This window comes from Brachycentrus maculatus, unplaced genomic scaffold (assembly GCF_059751285.1).
Source record: "Brachycentrus maculatus isolate JH-2025_06_01 unplaced genomic scaffold, ASM5975128v1 h1tg000013l, whole genome shotgun sequence".
In the NCBI taxonomy this organism is placed as follows: domain Eukaryota; kingdom Metazoa; phylum Arthropoda; class Insecta; order Trichoptera; family Brachycentridae; genus Brachycentrus; species Brachycentrus maculatus.
Window position 1 is genome coordinate 1,234,563 of NW_028280767.1, and position 22,865 is coordinate 1,257,427.

Below are 22,865 nucleotides of genomic sequence, written 5' to 3' on the forward strand. Positions count from 1 at the left end.
CAATTACACTTTTGGTTATTACGTTGTTATTAATTAATGAGTTGTCAACTTCTAAAAAATAAAATATGCCGCATTTAAAATAAATCTTCGTTGAATTTGGAATATATAAAAAACATTAATTAACATTTATTTTCCTTGTTTTTTTATAATTTTCGGTTAACGTATCGAATTCCACTTTTATTAAAAAATATACAAAAATTAAAAATGGAATTCTACCAACTGACTACAGTTACAATAAATAATTTGTTTTTCTGTTTTGTGTAGGCTTATTGCGACATTTTATGTAAAAGATGAAATGAATAATATTGTTTTTGTATGAGACTACCATGTTTATCCTCAAGAACAGAATATGCAAGTGATAAAATATAAATTATTATGTTATTAACTACAGATATTCCATCGCAATATCCTGCTTTGTAATATTTATATTTCAAGGAAACACATTCATATTCTGATACAAAACTAAATGTAGGAATGATAGGATACACATTAAGCCGAGAGTTGAGACATTAATAGGAAGTTTGCATTCTTGCGCGCTTCATGCAATATTGAAGATGCACATTTAACTAAGGGCTCCTTCGTATCGTAGCCCCATGAATATTTAAAGAGAACGTGGTTAAATGTATTGCGGTATTGTAGTTAAAAAATAAACAGTAAAATTATTTTATTTGAAAATCGTATTTACACCAACATGAAAATTCTTGATTTAATTGATAAAATGTTTAGTAAAATGTTTACATTTTTAATAGATTTATATTATCCACTGACACTTCGTGATGGAATTACATTTTTAATATATTATTAGATTAAAACCAATATTTTTAGCTTTTCCACTTTATTTTAAAATAAAGTGGAAAAGCTAAAAATATTGTTTTTTTTTAATCTAATAATGTATACATTTTTTATAACTTTTTTAATACATTTTTTGTACATTTTTGTAACCTTTTTTAAACGTTTAAATGCCGTTTTTATAACTACAATGACTATATCATTTCATCAATTATCATTTATAAAAAATCATGAAATTGCTGGTGAGAGAAATTTTCTAATGTTTTTAAATATATTTTTTAATAAAACTATTGTGAATCAAGCCGGGAATATCATCATGGATAGTAGCCAAATAGTATAACAAAAACGGAAGGGCTATTTTTCTTTATTTTCTTATATTCGTAAGCTCCATTCGGTTCTTATCTTAGCTGTAGCCTAAAAATAAGCTCTCCATTTACTAACGATAAAAGTAGCGCCGTTTAAATCCTCGTGGTCCATTAGCTGCGGGAAATGAAACAACGAAGAAGAAGAAAAACTATTGTAAAACCATTACAGAACCCAGTTGAATGTGTTTTTACTCAGATCAATATACCCCCTTAGTTGTAGAGAAAGCCGCTACCAAATTACAAAAATATTATATTGTGTAAGTGACGAAAATTGAACATAACGAGATTTCTCTTAGATTGATGACTTTCTTTATTGTGGTCGCAAACAAGATTTATATTTGATTATTTGTTAAAAAGGACGTTGACGTTAGTTAAGTCCTGCGTTCCAGATTATTGGAATAAGGAGTTAAATATATTTTATCAGATAAAAGTGGCGGTAGTGAAGGAGCATAGATAATAAGACAGGAAAAAGGAGTTGTATCTAGGAAAAAGAGAATAGCGGTAACTACTGAGGGATCAGGGTTGCATAGATGTACTCCTACTAGCTTGTATAACTTAACACATATGAGTCCCTCGAAGACAATTAAAACATGTACCTATATATTTACATATACTAATTCAAAGTCTCGCCAAGCATTTTATGTGAAAGAATAAAACAACAAATTAATAGCTTTAAATATTTATTTTATATGACCAAGGACCGGGTTTAGTCATTACCGACATCATAAGACTGGCAGGTAATAAACATTCTAATTTCGTATTATTTTTTGACATCTCATCAAAGATGAAGAATAATATGGAAGTCTAAGCATTTACGGGGCTGACGACCGTCATAGGCTGGTTTAAGTGATCACTTTACATACGTGTAACATTCACCAAATTTACCCATGATTGACAACCACACTACTCAAATTATTGGAAGTTCTACATATTTGATCCAATTTCGAAACATTGTACTTGAATCACTAGAACTTCACTAGAGACATCTATTGGTGAGATGAAAAGAAACTTTTTATTGAGCGGAAACTCTTTTTGTAGTATGTGAGATTCGAACCCTGGATTATTATCACATACATGAGAAACACCAGAAAATATAATTTTTATTTTTATTATTTTAGCTTATAATTTGACCAGTCAATTTATTTACAACATTTTGAGTGTGTCCAAATACTTGTTCACAAATCTGGATTATCTCCAATTATAGGAGTTATATCTCCAATTGTAAGCAATAACTCCTATAATTGGAGATAATCCAGATTTGTCAACAAGTATTTGGACACGCTCAAAATGTCATTCTTGTTTCGTTTGTTCGAGTCTGAAAACAAAGTCATTTCAAAAAAGATGTTATTTTTAATTAAATAAATAAATAATAAATATTCCCCCTGATATTGGCACCACTGGGTTTAAAGAATAAATCATCTTTTGGTTTTAATGTAGTATTTTTACTCCTTTCAAGATATCACTTGAATTTCCAATGAAAATTTATGACTGAAACTTGCTAAATCATTAAAAATAATTGCTGTTTCGAGCAATCTCATAAATTTCGAGCGTCTGCCATACTTATGTATAATATTAGCAGATATCCGAGATCGGTAAGTGAAGGTAGATTTAGGGCTAGCCAACGATGAATCCATTAGGAAGATGGTGCATTATACTATAAGACTCGGATGCTGTAAGACGCCGGAGCATTCGACTGAATAGTGGTATAATATCATAGTTTAACATGGTATCTCTGTAGGAATCGGTGATTAGGATATTCGGATGAAAGGAATATCTTTGAATATTATAGCTTCACTCGCTTTACGATTTCATTACTCAGCACTTTGTGGTTATTTATTTAAGTCGCGTGACACTTTTAGTTTACACATTATATGTAACCTAAGTAATATTAATTATAAAGGAGAGAAATCAGACGATTTAACCAACATTATCTTGGAATTTTCAAAGTACAATATAAATTTTTTTATTTTAACGCATTCTGTTTCAATACCAAAAAGAGCGATATTGCTTTTTTGAAGACTCTGAGGTCTATGCCCAAAGCTGGGTATAGAATGACACATCGCTCACTCCTTTCAAGAACGTCATAAATAAAAAACTTGATTTTTCAGGAGAACGTTTTTAAAGTTTAAAAATATAACACAATGTATTAAAAATAAATATCAAGCCACTTATTGAACTTTTTACTGTGCAACAGATCCTTTTAGGTAAAACCTGAAGGTTTTTTCTCCATTTGAAAAATATTTAGTTTATTTTTAAAAAAATATTAAACGATACATTTTCTTCAAAATACAAAAACAACATTTTCTGCCCTGTAGCGGGTAAATATTTAGTCAAAAATATGCCGCTTTTGCTGGGATATAAATCATTTTCTAGGCATTCCAAAAACATGCACAACTAAAAATTGACGATTTTTGATTTATGACGTTCTTGAAAGGAGTGAGCGACATGTTATAAGAAAAGTGTGTAATCATAGTTTTGTAAATTTAAGATAAAATTTGATAATTTCTTTATTCACGCTGAAATTTGCCTAATATCTTCCAATTCTTTGCCCATCTACCGAAATATTCGGCTCTGGCTTCCAATTTCCGATTTATAGATATTAGCACGTTGCTATTTTTTTAAAGATTAAGATCAATCGCGATGACGGAGATTATTTTAAAAAATTAATATAGTGATCTCCTAAATCAATCTATAATTTAGTATTAATTTATGTACGTAGCGTGATATTCGGAAATTAAACAAAAGCAATAAACGTTCGTTAGGCGCAAGCGTGTATACATTGGCTGATTTATTTAGCTTTCCGTTTATTAATCTGCGAATAACGAGCCCTCGTGTCTCGCGTCTCGTTAGCTCATTGAGTTCTCACAGTACCGGAGGAATGCCGCAAGGTGCTCTGTTTAATCAAACGATCGATAGCAATTAACAGTGTCGTATAATGAATAAACCCACTTCTCAAATATGCATAACTTCATTTCCAAATCAATTTAGCGTGAGATTACCAAACACCCCCTTCTCTTACCCCGCGAATACTGACAACCGTGTCCGATGGAGCACCGGTCCAGTCAGCCTCCCACAGCCTCTGTCTTGTCCACCTAGCTTCCTTGCAGTTCAAGTCTCCGGTCCACTGTTTTGCCTTCGGGCGCGGAACATATCCATTGAGTAAAGGAACAACCTTCGCGACATTTATGAGTTCAGTTTATCATCCCAACTCCATATTTGTAACGTAAATTACTAAGCTGGCTACTCTTTATGATTTAGATTATCAATAACTTTAATATAATAAAATAACAACTCTATAGTTTTTTCCATATAAATTTTATTTGACCAGCAGTCGAATAAATAATTACAATTAAAACTATGCAGTGTTAAAATGATTAAGGAAATGCTTTTTTTATACCGCTTGAGTTTATTAATGACAACTAGTTTCGGAAGCTAAACTTCCATCGTCAGGTCTGAATAATAACTAAAATATAAAATTAATAATTAAAAACTGTTCTATAGATAAGGAGAGGGGTAAGTTAAAGGGGAGGGGGAAACAAGTGTTTCCTTAATCATTTTAACATGTCTTACCACAAGGTAAATGCCGAAACAATAAATTAAATAACTATGCAGTGTTATTTTATTATATAAAATGCAAAAATGTCAGCACAAAACATAATTCTGATAACTTTAAAATCTTGTATGTGTTAACTGAATATACATTTATGTTTATCTGTACATGTTTGTACGAATGCAGTGTTGAAAATAATGGACCTAAGTCAAGTGATCCATTTCTACATTCTTCATTTCCTTTATAAAACATAATTTAATTTCTCCGTTCCGGGCTCCATTAATCACGTCGTATTAATCCAACATAATATATTTATATTCCACTCGCAGACCAGGACTCCCAGTGTTCAATGCGCCGCTGGATGCACATAGGAACCGAAGAACAAGCAAAAGATACATGCATTCATATCGCTCACCCCTTTCAACGTCATAAATCAAAAAACTAGATTTTTCAGGAGATCGTTTTTAAAGTTTGAAAATATAGTTTAATGTATTGAAAATAAATAACAAGCCACTTTTTGAACTTTTTACCGTGCAACAGATCTTTTTAGGTAAAACCTGAATGTTTTTTCTCCATTTGAAAAATATTTAGCGTATTTAAAAAATTAATTAAACAATACCTTTTCTTCACAATTCATAAACAACACTTTCTACCCTGTAGTGGGTAAATATTAAGTCAAAAATATGCCGCTTTTGCTGGGATATAGAACATTTTCTGGTCATTCCGAAAACATGCACAACTGAAAATTATCGATTTTTTATATATATTATGACGTTGTTGAAAGGAGTGAGCGATATGTATTTATCCCTTTATTGCTTTTGTGTCTTTCATAATAGTCAGTATATAAGTCTTGATTTTAATGCCGAATGCTCAACTTATTAGAAGTTTCATGGCTAATTGTTATGGCGTTAACTTTCTAACACTTTATAATAACTTATAATTTAATTAACTCGGTTAAAGTTAAACTAAATTATGGATTTGAATTTACGGAGCTTTTGCTCTTCCGAAACTGGCGACGTATATTTTAAACCTTAACGTAATAAAACTAAAATAATGGAATAATAAGTAGATGAAATGTTTTTCCAGTAATCAGACGTTTGAATAAATATTTTTCTTTAATTACTTTAGTTAACACATATTTTCTAGATGATAATTCATCCGCGCTCGTGGCCATGAATAAACAAGATTCTCTATTTGTCTCTGTTTTGTTTTGATTTATGTCTTAATTAAATTGGGCCACATAATATCTCCGGGCTACCGACATAATAATATTTACTCCCGGAATATCAAGCACTCGATTCAGGAGCGCTGAAATAGATTCCAAGTAAATAAACCGGAGGTGGAGAGATATTTTACAACTGCGCGACAGCTTCCCACCAGCCGCGGCTGCTCGCTTCAGAGACAGCTTACAGTTACACCGCGAACTGCCGACCACTGCTGCTGGCTGTTGACGTCTAATTAATGGAAAAGTTTAGGAGTTTGTGTTTACAAAAGAGTTGCAGAATTCTTACTGAAAGACGGTGATATTTCATCAATTTGGTGCATGATCAGAACTACTAAACCATAAACTGATGACAAACTTATTTTAATTTTATATTTACATATTTAAATATATTATTTTAAAATATCCCATTTTAAACAAGAAAAAAATATATTTCCATTTTTTACATTTATTTTGATTTTGTCATTCAATGTATTGTATTAACTTAAGTTTAAGAAGGCAGGACTGATCACCTTGACGATTAACGATTAACGCGTTGACTGGCACGGCAATTTTCAGAATTCCGGTCTAAAAAGCCAATTTCATTATTTAACTTTATTTTGAATATTTTATTTTAAACTATATTTTCTGTTCATTTATTAATAAATTTTGTGTTCATGTAAGCCAGCATTGATTTTTTGTTCTCTTCATAGAATATATCCATATTAGCACTGATATAGGCAAGTAAACATAGTACGAGATAACTCGTAATCGTCGTCCTAGCATAGAACGCAATCTACAAGTTGTCTCGTAGTTGGCAGTCAACGTGTCAAGATAACACTGAGCTGATACGATGCACCTTTGATTCGTTCGGGTTGGATAAGGGTTAAAATAAGAAAAAATAAAATAATACATACGCTATGTAAACCTCAGAAGCTTGCATACTTCACCTCAAAATGCAAGAAATAAATATAAAGTACTCACATGTATAATAATTTTATGAACCTACATGCATAAAAATATACATATTTATAATTTTAAACTTATAGCTAAAGTAATGATTATTTTTACAATGTTTTTCCTAGTTGATTTTTAAAACGGAGTAAGTAACGGAGTGTTGTATTATTTCATGAAAACCGTTTGTTTTTTATTCGGTCGGTAAAGATAAGCCTTTTATATCAACAGAGGTAGGTCTATCGATGATTTTTCGAACCAATCATAAAAGTCCAATGTTGTCCAAAAATTAATCGCCACCTTGGGCATCTGATTTTTTTTAAATTCATGGTTTCCCTTCAACTTTTGATTATTTTTACCACTCAATTTTTTATGTTACCATTTTCTTTTTTTTTAATCATTCATTTAGTTCATCATTCATTCATTTAGTGCTGAGTTCTATGTTTCAAATATAAACGAACTTTTGGTATAAAATAAATATGTGATTCAAACACTATTTATTATATATTTTATTGTATCAAAATTACAAAGGTAGATAAATAATTTAAGCATGTTCCAATTTCTTTTCATGGGATTTGTATAAAACTGAGACTCAAAAATGTATGCGATGACCTAAAAATTTGCGATATATCGATTTGGATGAATTACATATCTAAGTGTGTTCCGTCTTCGAACCTTCACAAATATAAATTATAGCTAGAATAAAAATTGTTGTTTTGTTGTTATTGAAATTTTGTATTAGAATAAAACCGATAAGATGATTGATGAATGAAATTCATCAAACTACCTTCTTGTTAAATGTCACAGCGCAGCGCCATCTCCCGACCAGCGGCAGCGGGGTGTTCCCATTCCACGACGGTATCGGTAGTTGGCTTACAGGAGGAGAGACGTAACGCGAGATTAATAAATGTGTTTTTTCCGTTTCTATTTCGATGAAATACAAATTTCTTCTTCCAGAAACTTCTTTAGGAGTTTGACAAAAACATTTAACTCCAATTTAATGTTTTCATAAAACCTTTTCTTTGATGAATTTAGACTTACATACTACATCAATAACGACTTATGATGTCACGATATTGAATTCGAGTCTGTAGTAATTGGATAGTCATTTGAAGATTTAAAAAATAGATTTTCATTGAAAGTATGAAAGTTTCACTTGAAGCTTTCAATCCAAAAATCAATCATAATTGATTGGATATTTCCAGGTATTTTTTTGGGTGGTTTGAGAAAAATGACGAATAATGATATCCAGACTTACAAATTTACATAAAATGTTTGATATATACTTTAAAATATTATACAACTTTGCGTTAAATAAAGATAAATATGAATTACGAAAACTTATAGGTTTTTTAAAAGTATTTTGAAAATAAATATTTGACTAATCGGAATGCAAAATATCGTTTCATTGAAACTGTGGCAAATAGCCCATAGGACTTTCCAAACAGTTAAATGCAGTGAAACCAATTACTATCATAAAAATACTTGCCCTCTGTATCTTTCCTACCGAGCGCTAGAGATTTCTTATAATTTTTCTTCTTCTTCTTGGTAAAGGCCCTGTTTTTAGAGGAATAGCCTCTCTCAATGTCGATTCCCATCTGTAAATCCATCTCTTTGGTGATCTACCCGAGAGTCGTCTACCTTGGGGAGTCTAGATGGTTCCATTCTCCTCACATGCGTATACCATCGTCTCCTTCGTTGCCTTCCCCACATAACGACATCTTAGATCTCGCATATTTCGCTTATCCTTGTGTTCCTTATTCTATCTCGTAGACTCTGCTAGATATGCTCCTTAGAGTCTTCATTCCGCTCTACATTTTTGATCGCATATGTCACGATTCCTTGTAGTATAATGTAATAATACTTTCTTATTTTAAATTAGTTTACTTTGTTAGCTCAGAAGGTTGAACAATTTGCTCTTGACTCTCAGGGTGTAACAGCATGGGTCTTCAATTGTATATCTGAGGAACTTACTTGGGAATACTATCTCTCACCAAATGATAACACTTAAAACATTTATACAAAGGGTTTATTTGAGGTTATGTAGACAAAATGTTTACAGGTTCACAAAGATTTATAAATACTAATTATAACTACATATTAATTCTAGAGACACTGTACCAGACTAGATTGATTAATGTTTGTATGGATTGTCTGAATTTCTATTAACTAGGATGAAACAATACTACCTAAGTTTTTGGAGGTTCACGAAATGTCAAACTGTCAAACCGCTGTACAGCAACCTCTGGCGACCAGAGCGGCAAACTTGAATCCGCTAGATGGCGCCGTCAAGGGCGTGGCGCACTGGAAACGGTTGAAAACGATGACGTCATCTGGACTCCGGAAGTGGCCGGGGCGAAGATCTCTGAAGATGGAGTATTGTAGACTTCGAAGCTGGAGAAATGAATCTGAAGATATTACAGGGCACGAGGCCAATATAGTTGGCGGGAATTAGAACACACAACGCCCGCGTGCACGTGTTTGAGAGGCTATAGTTGGCGGGAATTAGAACACACAACGCCCGCGTGCACGTGTTTGAGATGCTATTTCAGGGCGTAACACGTGCCCAGGACACAATGCCTCTCACAACTTGGCTTGGCTGAGATTTGGATCCATCCTCCGATATCTTGGCGGAGGGGTACGTGATGTTTGTGTCCGACTAACTCTCGCGAGGACACAAGCCGGAATCTGGCTAAGTCTGGCTATGTTGGCTCCATTTCCATAGGTTAACTTCGGTTCGGATCACAGAATCGTACATTTGAACTAGGAACACTAGAACACAGACTAAATATATAAAAATAACTTTCTTAAGCAGATTATCGACGTAGTTTCATGATAAAAACCACAAACCAGCACAAGCACGTGCGCTCGGTCGGACCGACCAAAAAAGAGTGAGTGGGGGGACTGGGTTATGTAGATCAACGGAAGTGAAAACCTGTGGCTAGTCACGTAGGCGGAGAAAGAATCACGTGACCACTCGATGACTAATTTAAATTTGACGCGTAATACCGTTATGAGTATTACAATAAACATGATAATTTTATTTGTTAATAACACGTAAATATTTCACAAGACGCTACTGCAATACTAAGCAAATAACGTGCAGGAATTGTCAATATTAACTTGCCGATCTTGGATCTCTTTATTGTGTATTTACTACCTTTTTTATCTGTATAAACGCTTTTTTGCTTTTTTATATTAATTTGTGGTCCATTTTTGAACTTTGAATTGAACCTCTTTTTTAATATTTTTAAATTTGTTGAAAGTACAGAGTTGGTTCATTTTTATTCAAAATAATTCTGATCAAGGTGATTAACCGCTACTAATTGCCTGAGCCATTTTGAGGGAAATATAAATGGACTCGTCCTTCGTTTTTGAGTTTTCTTTTACTGTAATTTTTGTATTATTTTAAAATATTATTGCTTAACTACGTTTATTCAAACTTTCTTTATTATTCGTATTTTTTTGTAATCTACATATTTTGTATTCGATATAAGGTTTTTTTTTATTGAGAGCTTCGCTTTGTACTTAACGCACTTTAATATTAAATAAATACAGAAATCGTCGATATATTGTACACATATATTAAAAATAAAACCTGTAACCAAAGGTCTAATTTTAAGAAAATATTTTTTATTCAATTAAAAAACAAACACATAAAAGCATAAATTTTCACGTAACACACATGTACTAAATGTACCTACATATCACGCATAAGTTGGTTTCTATAGAGAGAAAAGCTAATGAAAAGACCGTGTAAATCGAAAGCCATACATTTTATTTATGTTTTTGTGTTCCATTCATTACGACTTCCTAAGAAATTCACTTAAACTAAACCTTTTCCCTACCCTTTATATGTACCTACCCAGCCGGGAAAGTGTTTTTTATGCATATTTTTCTTACGTATCATGATATATACAATACGTTTTTGGAAGAAAAAAACAGTTTTTAAATAAAATAGTTTTTTCAGGTTTCTATATCAGGTGCCCTTTAGATAAAGAAATGGCGCATTATAATCGCAATCATTCACTCCAAAATATATACAACACGATTTTATAATATTTTATAGATTTTTTTTGCGAGTTTGTTTTTTAATATTGGTTTTCAATTATATCAGTAGTTCTTTGTTTTACGATCACTCTATAGTACGTACATTATACAGACAAGAGGAAGTACACTTGATAAACGGAAATTATGGCCGGAGTTTTATTATCGAGCTTATATATTGTCCATTGAGCTGACATTGGTACGAGTACTATTTCCAGGTACAGACCATTATCTCTGTCGTACAGACCACTCGTGATATTCCTTTCATTGGTTTATTTATTTTTTAAAGGAAAATGTACTCGTGTAACAGAAAATGGCAGCAAAGATTCAATTATTAAGTATCCATAGTAATAAGAAAATAAATACTATTAAATTGTTTTTTTTTTAAACATGTCTGGTTTCACATAAACGAATTTATGAAGAAGAAATATATAAAGCCGTTTGTTTTGCAAAAGCCTTAAACAAAGATTTCCATATGGAGGGAACATTCCCTCTAGGAGGTATTTGTAGTATAAGATATATGTACAACATTTTGAGTGTGTACAAATACTTATTCACAAATCTGGATTATCTCCAATTATAAGAGTTATTTTTCATATTATTTAATAAAAGAGTTTCTGCTTAATAAAAAGCTTATTTTCATCTCACCAATAGATGTCTCTAGTGAAGTTCTAGTGATTCAAGAACAATGTTTTGAAATTTGTTCATATATATAGAACTTCTAAGAATTTGAGCAGTGTGGTTGTCAATAATGGGTAGAATTGGTGAATGTTACACGTGTATTAAGTGATCACTTAAACCAGCCTATGACGGTCGTCAGCCCCGCAAATACCCAGACTTCCATATTCTTCTTTATCTTTGATGAGATGTCAAAAAATAATATAAGATATGTATTTATTATTATAAAAAGTTAACTTTTAAAAAGTGTATTAAAAAAAAATATATTATCAAATGATTAGTTTTATTCAAATTAACCACCATAATTAATTTTTTGACATCTCAACATAGATGAAGAATAAAAAATAAAAATAAACTTTTATAATTGGAGATAAACCAGATTTATGAACAAGTATTTGTATTCACCCAATATGTTGCTAACCATAATTAATAACATGGAACCACTAACAATGGAATTGATAAAATAATATTCATAATTCATTCCCAGAGTCTGAATAATTGGTAGTTTTGTTGTTTATTTCATTATTAGTTATTCTACTTTTTAACTCATATCAGTCAAAAACAATTATTTATTTCGCTAGAGTTTAATCTCATAAATCGTAAACTCTTGAACTATTTCGACTACGAATTTGGAAAAGTGTTTCATCAAAACAAAGTTCATAGTATTATGAGTTGTAAAACATTTCCAGTTGGGAATACGGGAGTTAAGTAGTAAGTAAGTCAATGTTATGAATATGCTCTTGTTGTAGGTAGTTTACTATCAAAATACCAAGTTATATAAGGATTTTGTAAAGAACTTATAACTTTTTGGATAATTTTTCTGCCGCTGAAAGCTTTTACTACTCGTCCATATCTAAACTTACTTATTGTTCATTCGTACGAAATAATATTACTTTGTAACTAACTAACTAACTATCACGCCGCTTCCCCGCAGGGGTAGGCAGAAAGAATAGAGCGTCACGCCACTCTGTCCTTGCAAACATTCTTCGCCTCTTCCACGTTCATGCATCTCCTCATACATACCCGCCGATTGTTACGACGCCTAACCTGACCACTTTCAAGTATTTGGCATACCTGACCGTGCCATGTTTTTCTCGGTCTTCCTCTGCTTCTTTTCCCACTTACATTCGCCTCATAAATTTGTTTTACCGTTCTTCCCTCACTCATTCGTTCTACATGTCCAAACCATCTCAACACACCTTTCTTAATTTTATCGATAATGCTTATCTCAGCTTTGCATTCCTTCCTTATTTCACTATACGAACATCTATCATACATCGTTATGTCGCACATTCTTCTGAGAGATCGCATTTCGACTGCATTCAGTCTACTTTCATCCTTCTTTTGCCAACTCCATGTTTCACTTCCATACATTAGAGTTGGAACCAGGACTCCGTTGTGCACTGCCAGTTTAGCTTCCGCTGGTAGGTTTTTATTTTCTATAACTGATTTCAGTGCACCATTCACTTGGTTCCCAGCATTCATTCTCCTTCACTGCATATTACTTTGTGAAAACGTGTAAATAATCAAATAATATAATGTAATATAATTTATGTAACTTTGTTTCAAAATCACTATTAATATTTTATTATAACTTAATTATAATGTCTACCGGTTTCGAAGCTAACCCCTTCTATATGAAGACTGATTAATACTAGAGTTCGGAATCCTGGATTATAATCACATACATGAGAAACGCCAGAAAATATCATTTTCAGTTTATTATTTCAGTTAATAATTTGAACAGATAATAATTTACTAATATAATTAAAATGGAACTTTGTTTTAAAATCACTATAAATATTTTATAATAACTTAATTCTATTGTCTACCGGTTTCGAAGCTAACCGCTTCAAGACTTGTCAATTACTTCTTAATTAATACTTGATAAAGAAGCGGTCTTGATAAAGTCTTGTATAAATAGTCTTACTAAAGAAGCGGTTTGCTTGAAAGCCGGTAGACATTATAATTAAGTTATAACAAAATATTTATAGTGATTTTTAAACAAAGTTACATTTCAATTATAAATTGGAAAATCACCAAGTTAGTGCTTCAAATATAAATTATAATTTAATAATAATCTCGCATTGTTTATGTTTTGATTTTATTATTTTTTTAATTTATTGCGAGTGTTTTCATTATTATTTTTGATTAAGAAACTGTCGTGTCAATTAAATGTCCAATAAAATAAATAAAATCTCCGCCTAATGTTGTGGAAAAATGAACAAATAAAATGGGAGCTTTATCGGCAACGCTTACTCAACCGTTCTTATTAGTAAATATACCTACAGGGTGTTTATCAATGATATTTTATCAGTTATTTTTGATACTGAAACTAGTATAAAAAAAACACATTTTTATTAATTTATCAACATGAATTAGTTTGTTTGAGAAACTGTAGAAGACTGTTTATTTGCAACGAAAACAGTGTTTTTTTATTATTCTCGCGTAGCAGATTACCATCTCATTTTAGTTTTACATCTCTCATTTTAATAAAATAAATATATAAAGGTTTGTAATATACGTAAACAGATATTACAATTAGATTTTATTTTCATATGAGCCTAAGCAGCCTAGTCTAACCATAAAAGGAGTAGATTTTATTATAGGTTTATAACAATAATTAAAAGTGAGTTTTTATTCCTATTTTAATGTTTAAAAATTTTAATTTCCAACATGTTTTTTTCGGTGACTAGTTTTTAGATACCTGAGTTTTCAAAATTAAATTTTGAAAACTCAGGTATCTAAAAACTAGTCACTGAGGTTCCGGGTTCGATTCCCAGGAGGGGGGTGAAAATAAATATAAGTGAATTTACATTCTAATGTTTATTTAATATTACCCTGGACTGGTCCCTGAAGTGCAGGTGTTATCACCTTGCGTTCATGTGAGTAACGATCAAGACTACACTGCGTCAATGTGATGCAGTATCTTATGCACCATTGGATGCGAATAAGGGTTTTATCAATTTTCAATGTGTGATGCAATCAACCTGTCAAACTATCAAGCAATTTATTAACAAAGTAATAAAATCACTGTTATTTTAATTTTTTGGACGTTTCTTAATAAATATTTAAAGTTTGTTATTTATGTATTAATAATAAAATTTGTATTGTAATAATATCTTATATAATTATTTTATAATTTCTTATATTTTTCCTAATAAATGGTAAATATGTTAATAAACAAGATACAAATATTAAGATGAAACTTACCTCGTAGAAGAAATACTGATTGATGACATTTATCGTTCCATTCCCGCCACCGGAATCACTGAGCCAACTTTGGTTCCCGAAGTCAGGAGAGTCTGTAAATCCCTCCTCCATCAGAGCCATGGTAGATAGTAAGAAAGCACTTCCTGTTGGGTATTCGTCAGGGTACAGCACATCTGGCCCCGATATCTCAACTCTATCCACCTCTAATTGGTCCGTCATATTTTAAACTGAGTTTAAATTTAATGTACGCATTTTTCTCGGAGATTTTTGGCATCCTTTAAATCAATGCATCATATAAATGCGTAAAACTTGGGCGTCATAGTAATTTGGAGGAAAAACAACCATCTATCCTTTTGTAGAATTTCAATAGATCTGTAAAAAAAATACATATTATTGTTGTATTTTGTTTATTTATTCAATCACTAAAGAAATTCAGAATAAAATATGTCTAAACTCTCTTATATGGAAAAAAAAACTTTTGTGTGAAAGATGAAAGATGTATTAAAAATATCATAAGTTTATCAAAAGTGTGACGTTTTTTTAAGTTGTGTTAGCTTTTGTAAGGACTCAACATTCAGAGGTAACATTTTGCAAAAATGTTCTAATGAAGCCTCGATTAAGCGGTTACCCATTAATCGACATTTTATTTTATTCATATTCCAAGCTCATAATTAAAAATGATAACACCATCAATTTTGGCCAATGGATATTATTATTTGGTACTAGATTTTTGATATTTAATGCAAAAAGTATTATGAAAGCAACTTCAAATAAAACAATTTTAACAGATCTTCCTAATTGTGGGTGTTTAGATTTTACAGTAAATACTCTTCATTGTTGTTAACAGTATCAACTCATTTTGTGATACATTTAGTGATAATTCAAAGTTAAAATTAATAAAATGTTACCATTTTTAAGAAAACTTTAGAAATTATTCACTGATAAAACATTATTATGCTAATTAAAGCCATCAACTTTCGTCTCAGTAATGGGTTTGTCGTTAGCTAACACGATCAATGAGCCATGAGGAGATACGAGATGAGATAAGTTTACAGGGTTATATTAAAAATGACTCCTTATAATGTATTGTATATATTTTCCTTTAAATTTCTGTTTCCTTATCTTTATTTATTCTTATTTGATAGATCGTCGAATTCATGAAAAAAATGTCGAATATTTCGATTTAAAAAATTAAAAAATCAAATTACTCATTGAATTTACGCCGTTTTAATCGTAATTTGTCAACGAACATTTCGATTATATTAAAAAATATATAAAAATCGGTTTTCATAAATTGATATCATCAATAATTTTCAATACAATCTGTGCATGCTACATAAAAATTGTAAAAAAATACATTTTACCGTATTTATTACCACAACATGTGTATGAAGAAGTCAGAACTAAAATACGCATGTACATATTTTATCAAATCTAGTGTCATTTTTAACATTAAAAACACATTTTTTTTAAAAACTCATACAATTTTAAATCAAATAACAAATATGACTTTGTGAAAAATATATAAAAACTTATTATCAAATTGTAAACGTTATAAAATTAGAAGAATCATAAAGTATTTTGAAAACAAAAAAATAAATATCTTTCTTATACTACTTCAAGAAAGAGGGAGGAAATAGTAAGCTCTAACAAGTGGCTAATAAATATATAAAAGTAAGGTAAAGGTTGTGAGAGGTGCGGTGAGGAAGTTGTGTAACGTGTACTCAACCAAATGCTTCTATACATGCACCCTCCACCTGTTGCGCTTATATTCTGCATACTCAACATTATAACACTCACATGTCGCCATTACTGGAATGACTTTCCCCATCCCTACCGAAGGTGGTATCAGTGGAGTTTCTTCTTTTAAAAATAAGCTAGACAAATGGTATCGAATAATAATAAAATAAGCTACTCTAAATAATATATATCGAAGTATGTGTATTAATTAGGGAATGTACATAATCACGAAACGGCATTATCGAAAAATCGATAAAAACACAAATTTGTCGATTTACTGGTTATTCGCGCACAAATATGGATGAGTCTAAAATATTATTATACCATTATATTGTATTACAATATAGAATACTAGTTTTAAAAATTAAATAAAAATATTTATCTGCGTAGGTTACCGTTATTTTGTAATATGTGTATTAAAATTTTCCACTAATACATATCGCCCACTCCTTTCAACAACGTCATATATCAAAAAACTTGATTTTTCGCGAGATTTTTTTAAAGTTTAAAAATGTAATAAAATGTATTAAAAATACATATCAAGCCACTTATTGAACTTTTTACTGTGCAACAGATTTTTTAGGTAAAACCTGAATGTTGTTTTTTTCATTTAAAAAATATTCAGTGTATTTGAAAAAATATTTACATAATCAATTCCTTTTCTTCAAAATGCAAAAACAACACTTTCTGCCTTGTAGCGGCTAAAAATTTATTTAAAAATATGCCGCTTTTGCTGAGATAAAGTACATTTTCTGGGCATTCCGAAAACATGCCCAATGAAAATTGACGATTTTTGATATATGACGTTGTTGAAAGGAGTGAGCGATATGTTAACTCGTTAATTTTCATTTTCTAACCAGCACAATATTGATAATTGGACGGTACCCTAATGATATTTGGTTCAAAACCATCTCGGCATTGCAGCGGAAGCTAAAATATATCTTATTTTTTGACATCTTAACAAAGATGAAGAAGAATATATGTAGAAGTCTGGACATTTACGAGGCTTACGAGAGACGCTTACTTTTCGTAAGCCCCGTAAATGCCCTAACTTCCATATTTTTCTTTATCTTTGTTGTGATGTCAAAAAATAATGTGAAAAATAACTCCTATAATTAGAAATAATAAAGATTTGTGAACACTTAAGTATTTGGACACACTCAAAATGTTGTAAATATCTTATTTGTTGAGAATATCGTAGTTACAAATTATGTTAAGCATGAACAAATTAACTGCACTATAAAACATTCAATAATCCATTTTATTACAACTGTTCGCACAAATAACATCGCTTAAAAATTGATTACCTAATACAATTAAAGAATGAATTAAATTGTATTTTGCGTTAAAAACTACAAACCGCATTTGATACTATTTAAATTTACTAATTTTGTTATTGACTAACACAAATTGTTTATTGTTGTATTGTACAATTGACTAATTCCTTGCTTTTGTTTATATTTTTATATAATTATTATTGAATTATTTGAAGACAAATAAATTATGCCCTGGTGTGTATTGTATGTTGTACGTTTATCACTGTTACCATTTTAAATACATTTGTAAAAAAAATGTTTACATAGTAATGTACGTATAATTAATTCGGTGTTGAGATACTGGTATTCATGGCCGGCGGCTCTAACAGGCAATAATTATAACGAAACATTATATTAAAGGAATACTCGTATATTACAGTTTGGCGAACTACATAATACCATTCAAGTATAAGGATTAAAGCGTCTTAGTACTTATTATTACAAAATAGAACGGTAATGAATAAATCCTTCTCGTTTATCAAGATTAACCTCATATAATAATTAATCGCTCGTGATGTAATCTAGTAAAGACAGTGGCAACAGAATAAATGGTTATAATATTGTCTCGGGGGGTGGATAAGGTTTGTTATTGCGAGACATAGGTACTGAGATAATTATAACGAAGCGCTCAGACGTGCCGGGCGCTGCGCGAGAGGCCTCCGCCGAGTACTGTACGTACCCCACATACAGACTGCCAAGTAGGCACGTTGTTACCGACTTCTGCCGACATACTCGGATTATGTATGTACCCTGTACACGCACTTGCAGGCTTCACAAGGATTAGCGAAGGCGATGCGATACAAGATATGACTCGAATCCTAGTCTACGAACTTGCTACATCATTTAATAACTTACCGATGCTTAAAAATATACTTCTGAAAGGATTTTTTATAGACTTGATAATAAATATTTAAAACAAAGACTTCTAGATTCCTTTGTCTGTAAGATCTAGTCACGTATGCCTTCCGATTAAGTAGACTTTTAACACCACCAGATTTTAGGTTCTGATTGATCTGATCATGCCAAGTCTTTTTTCGGCCGTTCTTATTCTGTTCTCTTAATGTTCACATTCGCAAAATTTACTTTCTTAGTTACTGTCTCTCGTTATCCATTCGCTATACATGTCCATATCACCTCAAATAACTTTTCTTAATCTTTTCAACTATCCAAATTTAAATATGTTAATACAATACATTTAAATATAATAATTAGGTACCGACAAAGACGAAGTTAGTTGATATTCCGTTTATGCTGTTATTCCACATGTACATACTTCTATGTATTATGCAAACACGCCATCAGAAGGCAAGAATGGGAATTATACATAATGCATGTTTGCCGACAATACAATTCTTCTACTATATATGGTAAGGGACGTAACGAGAATTCAACAGATGCCACAAATACAGCATATTAACATTTTCAGATGGTCGCGTGATAATGTCGTAAATCTACGATTAAAAGGAATAAAACATTAATAATTCGCATTTCCTGGATTATCTCACGTTAAGCCATTGTTGTGTTGTGAGGGTACAAATTGTGTAAAGAAAGTAATCCGAAATAATGATAACAATCAAATGAATTCGTGATAATAACTGGGGAGGTTTAAATTATATTTTTGAGGTATGAATCCCTCGACATTGTATTATTAAAGTTATGTAAGGAAGCCCTTTAACTTAGCAAATTAAAATAAAAGATTGTGATGAATTTTTTAAAACCATATCAAACTCCGCCCCTTGACTAACCCCCTCCCCCTAACTTTCCCCTTTCCTTATTTATAGAACAATTTATTATTTTATATTTAAGTTATTATACAGACCTGAATGATGGAAGTTTAACTTCTGAAACATGTAGTCTTTAATAAAACTCAAGTGGTATAAAACAAGTGTTTTCTTTAATCATTGTGAGTTTCAAAATAGATTAACAACTTCAATAAATCTACAGAATAGATAAAAATAAAAACAATCAAACAATAAATATTAGAAAACATGATAATATTTTTAAGTAAGAGAAATAGAAAATATTTAATAGATTTGCAAACAAGTAAATAATCCCACGATTTTATTAAATGAAAAAAAAATTGGCATTGAAATAATAAACTTACTTGATATTGAACAAAGAATGATTACAATGCTTACTATAAATAAATGATTGAAAGTAAATAAAGCGTTCGTCGGAAAATCAAACAATTTATTGATGTTATTTGAAATGACTTACTAACTATGGATATAGCATTCGTAACCTTTTTCCTTATTTCATTCGAAATGGCTATTTTTTTCATCCGAAATCTTATTTCCGTGAATCGATTACAAATATTTGGTTTGACCCTTTTCTCCGCGTGATGGAGGTTTTGTAAACTCGTGTCTGTCCACCCTTAAGGATCTGCGAACGATTTATGACTGCGTAACGTAATCTTAAGGGTTTCAAAAATATCGAATGGATATGTCAGTGTGTTGTTTAGTCAAGGGGGGTAAATGGAGCGTGCAGTATGTGTACGTAATGTGTATATAAGGGTCCACAGTCAATACTCCAGACGAAGTTATTTTTTAAAATCTCCTGAAAAGCTTCGAAAACAACAATAGTCAGTAGGCACAATTTCTCCGTGGTTTAGTGATAAGTGCTCTGTCCACCACTCCAAAATATAAGATGGTTAAAATTTGTATCGATTCGACATGAAAATCTTTATCTTAAACTCTGAACTGATACCTCGAATTGCATATTTAAACCAATTAGTATAGATACTATGAACACGGTGCCTTGCCTATATTCGAGCGTAGGCGATCACATACCAAAAAGTCTATACACACAAATTTTCTTACTTTTCACTAAAATAATATGATTATGCATATTTTTTGGGCCTAAATTTTAAGTAAAATGATTTTGAATTGTCTAGTAGTACAAGTATCCATAGATACCATGATTGGACACAGGCCCCTTGACGTACACACTCGTACAGCCCCTTCCCGCCGCGATTCTACGTTTCAATTTCCGTTGCAAAACTCATCTCAAACCTTCGTAACAATCGTAATGAAGGAAATTGCAAAGTGAAATTAAAAATTCAAGTCAGCTAGTACCAAGTTAATGACAAACACAAAGATCACAAAATCATTTAATAAGCTTTAAATTTATAATAGTATAAATTCAATTAAACAAAATTGTTAAAACAATATTTGTATTTTTTCGTGTTATTGGGAGATTGAATCGACATCATAATTTTTATATTTGTAGTTAAAACTAAAATTATGTTTTAAGAGAAATTTCTTAATTATAGTATAATTTTTAGCGGTGATAAATTATATTGACTCAATTCATTTACTTACATTCTTACATATGCATGTACGACTATTTCGGTATAATTCTACTCCTAAATCACTGTCTAGCGTCAATACAAAAGTAATTGAAACTAGTTCGTGAAAGTAATTTTTGAATTGAAATGTTTTAACAGATTTTTCGATATAGATGAATATATGATCAATATCTTTACAACATTTTGAGTGTATCCAAATACTTGCTCACATACTAATATAAGAGTTTCTGCTTAGTAAAAAGCTTCTTTACATCTCACCAATAGATGTCTCTAGTGAAGTTCTAGTGATTCAAGAACAAGGTTTATAAATTGGTTCATATATATACACAGAACTTCCAAGAATTTGAGTAGTGTGGTTGTCAATAATGGGTAGAATTTGTAAATGTTACACGTGTGTAAAGTGATCACTTAAACCAGCCTATGACGGTCGTCAGGCCCGTAAATGCCCAGACTTTCATATTCTTCTTCATCTTTGATGAGATGTCAAAAAATAATATTAATATCTTTAATACGCTCACAAAATATTCTAACGAAAAAAGTCCTTTACCACAAAATTCTGAATACTGTTTCTTAGAAATGAATTAAATACAGTTTTGTATTTTATTGAAACGAATGGTTTTGAAACGTGGCCCATGTGCTGTGCAAGCTAGTTCCCAAGATTTACACAAGCCCATCCCTTTAAAGTATTGAATGGAGTTAAATCGCATTTCACTTGAGTTTATTTTCTGTATGTAAATTGGCATAAAAGAATATTAAAATATCCCTCGGAATAAAAATCCATTTCCTACGTATTTACTATCTAAAAGATTTATTTATGTAAATAAAATTGTTATTTCCACTACATTAATCTACATTGAGACTTTATTAAGTAACTGGAATACATTTTATGGACAAAGATTACTATGATAATAGATTTTACATATAATTTGGGAAATGTATATAGCTTTTTTATATTTTATTCAAATGTGGCCTAGTCTGCAATTTATTAGAAAAGCTTCATAGAGTAGACAAAGAAAGTATTTTATAAAAAATTTCAATAAAAACGGTTTTTTGTTTATAAGCATAAGTTTATAAATATTTTTTTAAAACATTAAATATGAATAGTTTTTAAAATAATTCCAGGCTCAAACTCATTTTCAACAATATAACATCGACTTTTATGATTACCTAATAAAAGAAATGGTACCTACCGATATATTTGCGCTACAGCGGCGAATTTAAAGAAAATATATTAAGACTTCAGAACAAAAAACGTCAAAATATCAAGTAATTCAAATGTTTTTAATGCAACATGTACATACATATTTTAAAGAATTTCATATTACACAATTTATTCACCTACAATTGCTAAATAGCTTAAAAGCTATTTAGTAATTGTAGGCTCTACGGAAAGAAATATATCTACCTATTTTTTTCTAAATTTCTTAGGAAGTCGCTATTAAAAAGAGAAGGTTAAGAATTGGTAGAAATGACAGTAATTATATAAAATCTAAAGGAATTACAGACATATTTAACGAAATAAGCGATTGATGTTAGAAAAGCTTACATTATTACATAAGCCCCAATAAGCTGATATGAGAAAAACTTTCGTCCATAACTTTTAAGTTTTCTTTTGTGCCCACGACCGCCACCCTACCATGTGACATATTGCGTAAATTCTGTCGAAGATACTTTGTCCTGGCAACATGTTCCTAACGGCTGACTT

At 30.9% G+C, this 22,865-nt stretch overlaps 1 protein-coding gene across 1 annotated transcript in view; it reads right to left on the reverse strand.

Annotated features, from left to right (window-relative positions):
• The window catches only part of CCAP-R (Crustacean cardioactive peptide receptor), an 81,909-nt gene extending 66,814 nt beyond the window's left edge, over window positions 1–15,095 (reverse strand). Inside the window, exon 1 of the mRNA XM_088263769.1 lies at window positions 14,798–15,095. Within this exon, the coding sequence (XP_088119895.1) occupies window positions 14,798–15,016 (219 nt within the window). The 5' untranslated portion in view covers window positions 15,017–15,095. The remainder of the gene's footprint in view (window positions 1–14,797) is intronic.
• Between the last annotated feature and the right edge of the window lie 7,770 nt (window positions 15,096–22,865).